This window comes from Bufo gargarizans, chromosome 1 (genome assembly GCF_014858855.1).
Source record: "Bufo gargarizans isolate SCDJY-AF-19 chromosome 1, ASM1485885v1, whole genome shotgun sequence".
NCBI classification, from domain to species: domain Eukaryota; kingdom Metazoa; phylum Chordata; class Amphibia; order Anura; family Bufonidae; genus Bufo; species Bufo gargarizans.
Genome location: NC_058080.1, coordinates 544,564,675 through 544,577,095, shown reverse-complemented (window position 1 = coordinate 544,577,095; position 12,421 = coordinate 544,564,675). Strand labels below are relative to the sequence as shown.

The window sequence follows — 12,421 nt, the reverse complement described above, 5'->3', positions numbered from 1 at the left end:
GGCTGCGTCACTGCTCTACGCCCACTGCTCGGTCACCGACGCTCCACGCCCCCAGCTCGTCGCCGATCCACTGCGTCCACTGCTCCGGTAAACAAAGCCATCTCAGCCCTGCTACTTGCCCGCAGCAGGGCTCAGCTACTGAACAAACTACCTGCCCGGCGCCTGGAACTGCATGTCCCGGGAGTCGGGCGAAACGATTTCCACACCCCTGTAATGCATTCTGAATGGATAAGGATCCGCTCAGAATGCATCAGTTTGCCTCCGTTCTGCTCTGGAGGTGGACACCAAAATGCTACTTGCAGGGTTTTGGTGTTCGCCTGACGATGCAGAGGCAAACTGATCCGTCCTGACACACAATGTAAGTCAATGGGGACGGATCCGTTTTCACTGACACAATATGGCACAATAGAAAACGGATCCGTCCCCCAATGAATTTCAATGGTTTTCAAGATGGATCCATTTTGGCTATGTTACAGATAATACAAATGGATCCGTTCTGAATGGATGCATGCGGTTGTATTATCTGAATGGAAGCGTTTGTGCAGAATAGATCCATGACAGCTCCGCACCAAACGCGAGTGTGAAAGTAGCCTAAATTATTGGCACACATACAGCCTTTATATGTGTAAAAGATGCCTTATAAAAAGGTACTATCTGCCTATGTATATGTCACGGACTTTCTCGTGGCAGGTACCAGGAGATAGGAGAGACTGGAAACTCATGGGTTAAATTGACAAGTTCATTGTGGATCTTATTGGATCTGTGTTTTGGTGAATGCCACACCCCTTGCTTTAGGTGTTGCTTGTTGGTAAACTACCTTTCCCATAAGTAGCAGCTTCTCACTCTTGGAGGTGCGGTTTATAGATTTTCTTCCTGCCTTCTAACTAGCTAGTCGGTTGTACTCTGTGGTGTTTCTGGAGTTGCCAGTTTTCTACTTTCAGATAAGTCTTGTCTGTTCTTATTGTTTTGTGTTTGTTATATTCCCTGTTGTTTGTATCTGGGTCTGAGACAGAGACTTCCATTCATCCATCTGGAGAGGAATTGGTTGTCTCTGGTCCTAACCTCATTCCAGGGCCTTTATAGGGATATAAGGACCTAGGTATCCAGCATATGAATATTCCTACCTTCAAGATCTATTTATATTGATAGGTAGTTAGTGCCTGGATTAGGGTTGTTTAGGAGGTGACCTGTTTCTTCCCTAGTTTCCAGGCCCAGTTACTGTTCCCCCTTCCCTCCTGCGTTTAGTGTGGAGTTTATCCCCGACACTGATCGTGACATTATAAACTGCGGAATAACCGTGATTTTGTTGTCTGTATCAGTTCAGACAGGGGCTGTCTCTGCAGGTGGATGACCTCCGCACGACCGTCTCACAGATGCAGAGACCACTTTTGGCTAATCCTAGTAGTGGTTACCTGACCTGTCCTAAACCTAAAGTTGCTCTCCCAGATAGATTCTCCGGAAGGAGTGATAATTTTATTCAGTTCAGGGAAGCATGCAAATGGTACTTTAAGTTGCGTTCACACTCATCTGGGGACGAGAGCCAGAGAGCGGGTGATTATCTTTTTGCTTAAAGGGGATGCCCAGTCTTGGGATTTTTCTCTGCCGACCGGATCACAGTCTCTCCGATGAGTAGATACATTTTTAGAGCTTTAGGTCTCATCTATGATGACCCGGACCGAACCTCCCTGGCCGAGACTAAATTACGCAGCCTGCGTCAGGGAGAGGGTTCGGCGGAGATCTATTGTTCCGAATTTAGGAGATGGGCTATAGATACTGAGAGGAACAATCCAGCTCTCCATAGCCAGTTTTGTCAGGGATTATCTGAGAGGCCGAAGGATGCTTTGGCCTTTCATGATCCTGAGTCTTTGGAAGCTGCTATGTCTTTGGCTGTACGTATTGATAGATGCCTGAGAGAGATCTAAGTGCCCACTCTCTCAGGACATTCTATTACATAACGTACTGTATTCCTTTGACTCTTTGGGTGAAGAGACTCCTGAGCTTATACTTGAGGATGAACCCATGCAATTAGGGGAAGCGACTCCGGGATCTGCTTGCAAAAGTAGGAGTCGCAAGCAGGGAGTATGGTGTGTTTTTTTTTTCTTCTGCGGTCAAAGGGGACATTTTGTCAATATATGTCCAAGCATTCAGCAGCAAAAAGAGAAACAAAAAGGGGCGTCTAAATCCCATCTGACTATCAGAGGTGTGAGTGGGGAGTCAGAGAATGTGCATTTGTCCTTTGCTGGTAGTACCCGATTTCTCCTGACTGCCGAGGTGGCGCTAGAGTAAAAAACTGTGGGAATTGAAGTATTTATCAACAGCGGGGCTGGGGTGAACCTGATTGATGCTCAGTTTGTCCGCATGCACAGGTTATCACCAAGTACATTAAAAAGACATTCCTGTATTTGCTAATGATTCTGCACCTCTTACTAAGAGGTGCTTGTTGCAAGTTTTGCATGATATCCGATTAAGAGTGGGTGACTTTCATCAAGAAGTTCTCTCGTGTTTTGTCTTGGAAGGTCTCCCTGCACCTATGGTTCTGGGTTTACCATGGCTTGCCAAGCATAATCCTACTATCGATTGGCAAGCTAGGCAGATTCTGGATTGGGGGGACTATTGCATTGATAATTGTCTCAATACATCCTTTTCTGTGGTTACTATTAAGGCTGTACCCTCTTTTATATCCGAGTTTGCCGATGTGTTTTCTGAGAGTGGATGTCAGAATTTACCTGAAAGGCAGGCCAGTGAGCGAATATATTGCCGAGAGTTTGAAGAAAGGGCACATAAGACCTTCCAAGTCTCCAGTGGCTGCAGGGTTCTTTTTTTTTTTTTTTTTAAATGGAGGTCTTCGGCCATGTCTGGATTTTCGTGAACTCAGATTACTAGCCGGGATCCTTACCCTCTTCCTTTTGATTCCCGATTTGTTTAACCAGATAACTGGTGCCAAGGTGTTTTCCAATTTGGACTTAAGGGGGGGGGCATATAATCTGGATCAAGGAAGGGGATGAATGAAGACGGCTTTTAATACTCCTGAGGGGCACTTTGAGAACCTGGTCATGCCTTTCTGGTTGGACCAATGCCCCGGAGGTCTTCAACATTTTGTGAATGACATCTTTCATCACCTGGTGGGGAGGTTTGTGATTGTGTATTTGGATGACATTTTTATTTATTCTCCTGACATGGAAACACATCAGAATCAAGGTGTTAGAGGAACATCATTGTACGGTTCTTACAGGACATCCTGGGAGTAGGTCCACTGCCAACCTTATATCTTGTAGATTCTGGTGGCTGGGGTGGCGTAAGTGTGTGAAGGTCTGTGTCAGCCTGTACTACCTGTGCACGGGCCAAGGTGACACATACCCTACCTTCTGGATCTTTACTTCCGTTACCCATTTCGTCCAGACCATGGACTCATGTATCCATGGACTTTATCACTGATCTACCTAATTCTTCAGGATAGACAGTTATTCTGGTGGTAGCTGATCGCTTTAGTAAAATGGTACATTTTATTGCATTACCAGGCCTACCTAATGGTAAAACCCTTGCACAGGTATTTGTTGACAACATTGTGAAACTTCATGCCATTCCCTCTGACGTGGTCTCAGATCGTGGGACTCAGTTTGTTTCCAGATTATGGAAGGCATTCTGTACTCGTCTGGGAATTCAACTGTCCTTTTCTTCGGCTTTTTATCCTCAGTCGAACGGACACATGAAGCGCACTAATCAGCTTCCTGGAAGTTGGGTCCAAGGTTTATCAGCCCATATAAGATCATGGTCATTATTATTCCTGTAGCTTTTCGTCTTGAGCTTCCTCAGGCCCTGAAAATTCACAATGTGTTCCATAGGTCTTTGTTAAAAAAATATGTGGAACCTTTACAGCCATCTTCCTTGCCACCCGCTCCGGTCATAGTGGGCGGTAATTTGGAATTCGAGATTGTGAAAATAGTTGACTCTCGAGTTCTCCGTGGATCCCTTCAATATCTTGTCCACTGGAGAGGTTATGGACCGGAGGAGAGGATGTGGGTGCCGGCATCCGACATTAATGCCAATCGTTTAGTGAATGCTTTTCATAGATCTCACCCGGATAAGGTTGGTCCTGGGTGCCAGGAGTTCACCCGTATAAGCGGGGGGTACTGTCACGGACGTTCCTGTGGCGGGTACCAAGAGATCAGAGAGAGACTGGAAACTCGTGGGTTAAATTGACAAGTTCACTGTGGATCTTATTGTCTGTGTTTTGGTGAATGCCACACCCCTTGCTTCAGGTGTTGCTTGTTGGTAAACTACCTTTCCCATAAGTAGCAGCTTCTCACTCTTGGAGGTGCGGTTTATAGATTTTCTTCCTGCCTTCTAACTAGCTAGTTGGTTGTACTCTGTGGTGCTTCTGGTGTTGCCAGTTTTCTACTTTCAGATAAGTCTTGTCTGTTCTTATTGTTTTGTGTTTGTTATATTCCCTGTTTGTATCTGGGCCTGAGACAGAGACTTCCATTTGTCCATCTGGGGAGGAATGGGTTGTCTCTGGTCCTAACCTCATTCCAGGGCCTTATAAAGATATAAGGGCCTAGGTATCTAGCATATGAATATTTCTACCTTCAAGGTCTATTCATATCGATAGGTAGTTAGGGCCTGGATTAGGGTTGTTTAGGAGGTAACATGTTTCTTCCCTAGTTTCCAGGCCCAGTTACTGTTCCCTTTCCCTCCTGTGTTTACTGTGAAGTTTTTCCCCCACACTGATCGTGACAGTAAAGGAGTAATTTTCTTCTTTACAAAATAGTTCAACCACTTGGTGGCATTATTCATGGAAGAAGCCAAAAAGTGCCTGATGTGGCCATGATCGTCTAGGCATACGATGACAACATCTGCAATAAAACATTATTAATTTTAAATATTACCATCAAATAAAAAAAAATTATGTATTACTTTTAGGCCAGACACAGACCAGCAAGTTCAATACAAGAAACACAGTGTGTATGTAAGTGTGATTTCCCATTCTGACCTCTGCTTCTGTGACTGCATTATAATGATTTATAATGCTGTGACCCTGCGAGACCTTGAGTCTACTGAATTGTTCGGACATAATGCTGTCAGTGTAATTTATTAGATACAGGTCTGGCAGGGACACACAGCATTTATAAATCATAAGATCAGAACCAGTTTGTTTCCCCGCATTGAACTCACTCATCTGTTTCTGGCCTTAAAGGGGTTAGGGTACTTTCGCACTAGCGTTAAAGTTTTCCGGTATTGAGTTCCGTCCCAGGTTTTGTCCTAATGCATCATGAACGGAAAGCAATCCGTTCAGTATGCATCAGGATGTCTTCCGTTCCATCCCTTTTACAGCATGTGGCCGGAGAAAATACCACAGCATGCTGCAGTATTTTCTCCAGCCAAAATTCCGGAACACTTGCTGGATTGCCGGATTTGGAATTAATTTCCATTGAAATGTATTAATGCCGGATCCGGTACTAAGTGTTCAGGAAATTGCCGCATTGACGGATCCGGTTTTCCGGTCTGTGCATGCGCAGACCTTTAAAAATGTGAAAAAAATAAATACCGGATTAGTTTTCCCGGATGACACCGGAGAGACGGTTCCGGTATTTCAATGCATTTGTCAGACGAATCCGGAAACAAATGATATCCGTTTGCATACGGATTTCCAGATCCGGCAGTTTCGGAACTGCCTGCCGGGATCCAACAACGCTAGTGTGGAACTAGCCTTATCCGCGCACAGCCGCCGCTGCATCTCCCCGTCGCGCGGATCAAAACATATCCGGTGACGGAGAGTTGGATAAGCCCTTTAAACTTCACGAAAACAATCATGTCCGTATTTTAATCAGCAAACAATGGATCCACAAAATATGGATACTTAAAATTTGTGCATTCTGCATTTTACTCACTCCCATAAATAGGAAGGACTATTCTTGTCTGCAATATGGACCAGAATAGGACATGTTCTATAATTTGCGGATCCTCAAAAAATACGGATATTTCCATGGCCTCATGGAAATGAACAGGTCATTGTGTTATCCACAGAAAATGCAGATAGCACACGGATTAAAAATATGATCATTCTGTGTTCAGAAATTTTGGTATTTCATTATAAGCAGACTGTTTAAAGTCAGGACCTTAACACAATGGTGTACATACTTGGTATCGACACATGCAAAAATGTCTGAACTATTAAAATATAAAAGCATTTATCCTGCATAGTGACTGCTATGACAGAAAAAAAAATGCTTAAATTGCTGTTTTTTGGTCACCTCACCTTCGAGTGGCCTTTTGCCGACCTCCCCCTTCACACTCCCAGACCTGCGGAGGGAAACCTACTTACCACTGCCTTGCCCTAGTCACCACATGTCAACATCCTGTTTATCAAGGGTCCCATGGTCGCTGCAGCCAATGTGTCCCCCATGTGTCACTCACTGGGTCACGTGATGCATGGATGACACATCACAACTGTGGCTAGTCATTGGTTGCAGTGGCCACATGACCCGCATCAAACAGGATGTTGAAAAGCAGGGGAATGAGACAGGTATCAGTGGTGAGGGACTAAAGGAGCCAGGACCCAGCAGCATGAAGCAACTATGTTTCCCTCTGCAGGTCCAGCAATGAGGTTGTATTGGGGGTCGGGGGGTTCTGGCAGGAAAGATCTCAAAGTTGAACAACCTCTTTAAAGAGTTAAATACGTGCATGCTACTGCTATTCAGTATCCGCCTGTATTCATGTATACTTTTAAATAAAGTTATAAGACGGAGGGGCTTAAATCACATTTACACACAACATAAAAATGACATGGTGCAGGCATAATTTGGATTTCGCTCACTACACTGTAATGAATTAAACCACAGTGAAAACCATGCAATTTCCACAAGAATTAGGACGTACTTAATGATTTTCCAATCCGTAACATATCTAGAACTCTCTGCAAATCTTTTACGCTGTGCTTGAATGGGGTCTGTGAGTCCCCAATTGCTACTAACATTATAGTGTACTTTGTCATAGAATTCCGGTGTGGTTACCACAACCGAAATACTGCAACTGTGTGATATGTCAATCCACAAATAGATGTCCAAAAGGAGTCAAAACAGCAGATGAAGTCCCAGAACTATGTGCCTGTTATAATCACTCCTTACAGCATCTTGTAAGTATGTTAGTCTCATGTCCCTGGCACTATGAACTGCCCATGCATATGAAATAAATGTTGGCAGAATCGTCCGTTTGTGAGATCACCCTAAGGCTCCATTCACACGTCCACAACGTGTTTTGCGGATCCACAAAACACGGACAGCGGCAATGTGCGTTCCGCATTTTGCCGGCACTAATAGAATATGCCTGTTCTTGTCCGCAATTGCGGACAAGAATGGGACATGTTCTATTTTTTTACGGAACGGAAGTGCGGGTCCACAATTCTGTGTCCTAGAAATGAATGGGTCCGCAATTCTGTTCCGCAGAATGCGGAACGAAATTGCGGACATGTGAATGGAGCCTTAATTACATCACATAACATTTACCCACCTGTAAGAACTTCACCATGCTGAGCTTGGGGTTGGCCTCCTTCTTTTCTGTAGGTGCCTTGCTGAACAACTCTGCTGGGTCCACTTTATCCCAGTTGTTATATTTCCCTGAAACAAGCATTTCACATAGATATACAATGCTGGATCGGCAAGACATGTGAAGCCTTTTAGTGTACATGCCCACGACAAAACAAAAAACGTCTGTTAAAGGATAAAAGGTGTTTTTTTTTTTTTTTTTTTTTTTTACTGGTGCCTTTCTGTGAAACTGACCCTTTCAATTTTATGGGGCAGTCGGTCAGTGAAAAATGGACAAGATAGAACATTCTCTATTTTTTTACGTCCATTATTCACTGGCCATGAAAAACTTCAGTGTGAATAACCCCATAGACTACCACTGGTCTTGAAACGGCTGTAAAAAAAAAAGGGTCCATCACATTTGTGCCCAATAACCACTCTCTATCATGGGGCCCCACAGAGTAATACCTATATTGATCTGAATATTTACGTGGCCTATTTACTGGTCCCTTGCAAGCCCTCAACAAGCACATAACCCCTCTATTTGGATAGCAAAATATACATGTAATTTTGGCTACATGCACACGACCGTTGTGTGTTTTGTGGTCTGTGTGTGCATTCTGCAATTTGCAGAACGGCACGGACAGCCTTTTATATAACTGCCTATTCTTGTTCGCAAAGTACGGACAAGAATAGGACAGGTTATATATTATTTTTTTTGCGGACCACGGAACAGAGCAATAGATGCGGACAGCACACGGAGTGCTGTCTGCATTTTTGCGGCCCCATTGAAGTGAATTGGTCCGCATCTGAGCCGCCAAAACTGCGGCTCGGATGTGGACCAAAACAACGGCCGTGTGCATGAGGCCTTTGGGAACAGTTTTCCCTCTGTTTCTTCAGAGTACATGACGATGCCACGATTGTGCCAGCAGAGGGTGCTCCCACCCATTAGATCTCTACACGTTGCAGATTGGGAGTTGCTGCCTCTTCCTCTCCGCAGACATGCAACACGTGGCTACGAAAGCTGCCCTTCCTTTTTTATTAAGACCTCATGTAGTGCCTTGCTCCATGCTGAGCTACCTCATTAAACCTCTTCCTGTGCTTCCTGCACTTAGACTACACAGAGATGCATGGGAAGCAAGGCAGTGAAGTAATTGCCTCAGAACCGTGCTTACTGCTCGACTAGAAAAATAGCTGTGGTCACACTACAATTAATGCAGGAAAGTGCTTAGATTAGACTTTTATTTTATAATGTGAGATGCATGGACGCATGCTAATGGCTTCATGGTTTGTTTTGTCTAAACCATTATGTCAACCAGGATAATAGGTGAAGGAAATTCTGTTCTACTCGTTTCCAACCATGGTAAAAAAAAATTGACTGTAGGCGCTCCAGCTTCTACTGTGAGCAGGCAACCCATAGGAGCTCCAGACCTTTTTCAAAGCAAATGAGTTATACACCAATTTAAGGGGTCAGTCAACGCCATGCGAGGTAAGGTTTGGAAGTTAGACGCCCCTGCTTCTGATGTATGTAAAGATTAGGGTCAGAGATATAAAGTCCCAGCAGGACATACTTTATTAATAAATTAAGTGGGTCATTTCCGAAACAAAATGAAGTATATGTGCTGAAAATGCCATTCACTGCATACATCTAGTTCTTTACTTATACAGGAAGCCTCCGCAATTATGCAATTATGCTATAGCACAGCGGAATATGTCAGCCATTGAACCCCCCCCGAACTATAAAAAATAAAGTGCACTGCACAGTAAACATTTTTTTTATGTTTCCCTCTGTATAGGAAAGCGCAGCCTGCTGGACCATACTAGCCCAGCGCAAGCTAAAAATGACATGCCCATGGCCTGTGCTTGGAGCATGGGGGCCTACAGACAATTTTGTCATGCACGCATACACTGAATGTGCAGTAAACATGGGATAACTCTCTGTTCACACTTTTGTTGGCTCCTTCCGAACAGAATTACATTGCTGTCTGTTGATAAGAATATAATAAGCAACCGCAAAAACAAAAAAAAATATTATGGGATCCTCATGGACCAGTTATGTTTTTTTTTTAAAAGATTAAAGCAGTTATCCAGGACTAGAAAAGATGGCTGCTTTCTTACAGAAAGAGCACCACCCCTGTCGACAGGCTGTGTGTGGTATTACAGCGCAGTCCCATTCAATGGTGCTGAGCAGCAAAGCCATAGACAGGTGTGAGGCTGTTTTTGGAAGAAAGCAGCCATGTTTTTATAAGGACTCATGCACACGGTTTGCAAATTGCAGATGTGCAAAACACGGATACTGGCCTTGTGCATGCCATACAGCGGTGCAGACCAACTGACTTCAATGGGTTCACATATTGCAATGTATAGGATATGTCCTATCTTTTGTGGCAGGGCTGCATGGATACTAAAGCATATGGAAGACCTTCTGCCGCGCCACAAAAAATAGGACATGTCTTATACTTCACCACAATATGCAGACCATGGACCTATTGAAGTGAACAGGTTTGCACCATGATGCAAAGTGCACACGGCTGATAGTCGTGTTTGGTGCATCCATGGCTTGCAGACTGCAAATTACTTCTAGTCCTAATCCTGTCCTGGAAAACCCCTTCAAGAAGAAGCGCAGCGACAAGGATCTTGGATACTTTTTTTTTTTTATCATGTGCCAAATAAATGTATGATGTAAGTCTATTCAGCATATGCTTAAAGGGAACCTGTCATCAACTTTATGCTGCCCGTACTAACGGCAGTATAAAGTAAGGCAAGTTGATTTCAGCGGTCTGTGTTTTAAAAGTTAAAAGTAAGTGGTTGCTGAGAACCAACATCACAATCATTGCAGACTGGGCCTGGAAAAGAGTCACAGCCTCCTGAGAAGAGTCCTGGTTATTCATAAATTCCTGCTCTCCCTGCCCACCTGCTGATGACTGACAGGCTTCTACCTAGTTTTCTCCTTTTCTCTCTAGCAGAGAACTGTCAATCATCAGCAGATGGGCGGGAGAGCAGGAGATTAGGAATAACCAGGACTTGATGATTATGATGCTGTTTCTCAGCAACCACTTACTATTAGCTCATGAGTGACACACCGCTGAAATCAGTATTTCTGTCACTATTTTATACTTCCCTCAGTGAGGTCACCATAAAGTTGCCGACAGGTTCCCTTTAACTGAAATATTCAACTATTGCTGACACACCCTGATGGCGTTTTCACTGCCGCGCTTCACTGCACTATTTTATGTTCTAAAAGTCAATAAACATTTCATATGCTGAAGCCACATTTGTCTGTGCACCATTTCTACAAATATGAAGCAGGTATGATCAAATCCGAGCTTTTATCAGCATGCCGTCTGACTTACCTATAAAGTCCAGGCTCATGACATGGCCACAGACAGATGTCATCTTGAATCGCACACTCTGACCCATGAAAGATCCTGTGTACTCATGCACAGAGCATGCTCCATTCAAGCCTTTCCGAGAGGTGGCACTACCTAGGCAGAAAAAAAACACTAATAAGAGCCGCACACTTGTTTAATGAATCTGGATATTTACCTATTGCTGTCAGGCAGGGGCGAACTGGGAACTAAAAGTGGCCCTGGAAATAAAGGTAAAAGTGGCCCCAGAAGGTGGGGTAACCTAATTAGGCAGGCTCTACCATAGTGCAGAGCAATATATTGCCACCTGCGCCACAGTATTCAACTGTATCGCTGTCCTGAGAACATTGATACAGATTAATTCGGGATGGCACCTGCGACTGCTGGCCAGGTATGCAAGAGAGATTTAGATCATGTATGTACCTGGCTGGCAGCCGTGAGGAGGGCTTGGGAGGCCCTCCTAGGCATCGGCACACCGGGAAATTTTCCTGTACTGTCTATGGCCAATCTGCCCCTGCTGTTAGGCCTCTTTCACACGAGCGTACTTGCAATCCGTACATATTTTGTGTATGGGAATCCGCTGTTAATGAATAGATTCACATGGGCGTTTAATTTCCATCAGTATTTGAAACCCGCAGCATCCCCTAAATTTGTGTGTATTTACTTCCATATATGCTCATTATAGTCTATTGCAGCGCATAAAAAAATGCAGGAAGAGAAGAATATACATGTAAACATACTGCGGATTTAATCCTTTCTAAGGCTACTTTCACACTGGAGTTTCTGGGTCTGCTTGTGAGATCTGTTTCAGGGATCTCACGAGCGGCCCAAAATGGATCAGTTCAGCCCCAATGCATTCTGAATGGATAAGGATCCATTCAGAATGCATCAGTTTGGCTGCGTTCGGTCTCCGTTCTGCTTTTGAGGCGGACACCAAAACACTGCTTGCAGAAACGCACATAAATCCACATGGAAATTTTTGCAGATCTTGTGCAGGTAGCCTTAGGGTGGCGGCATACAATGCGGATTACGCCCAATTTTTCTGTGTGGATTTGATGTAGAAAAACAAACGTAATACAGTGCCAGCGAAGTGTATTGGATTTGACAAATCTCATGTACACTTTGCTTTTTTCTAAGGCTATCACGGGTGCGGGTGACCACACAAGATCCGCACAAATTTCCATGGGGATTTATGTGCATTTCGGCAGCAGTGGATGTTTGATGCGGACATGCTGCAGAAACACGCATAAATCCACATGGAAACTTGTGTGGATCTTATGTGCGCTCGCCTGCACCCGTGTGCAGGTAGCCTCATAAAAAAGTAAAGTGTACATAAGATTGCTGGTACTGTATAACGCTACGGTTTTTCTGCACAAAATATGTGCAGAAAAATTGTGCGTAATATGCATCGTATGCAGCCACTCTAAGGCTGAGTTCACATCAGCGTTTCAGTTCTCGGAATAAAAAAAAAAAAAAGTTTTTCCCTCAATTGACAGATGTAGACATCAGTTTTTATCGGTTATTGTCCAACCT

At 44.1% G+C, this 12,421-nt stretch overlaps 1 protein-coding gene across 1 annotated transcript in view; it reads right to left on the bottom strand.

The window, feature by feature from the left end:
• The window catches only part of TOP3B (DNA topoisomerase III beta), a 68,565-nt gene that overhangs the window by 43,583 nt on the left and 12,561 nt on the right, over window positions 1-12,421 (bottom strand). The window contains exons 3-4 of the mRNA XM_044275552.1: window positions 10,874-11,005; window positions 7,507-7,613 (exon numbers count right to left, since the gene is read on the bottom strand). Coding sequence (XP_044131487.1) covers window positions 7,507-7,613; window positions 10,874-11,005 — 239 coding nt within the window. The remainder of the gene's footprint in view (window positions 1-7,506; window positions 7,614-10,873; window positions 11,006-12,421) is intronic.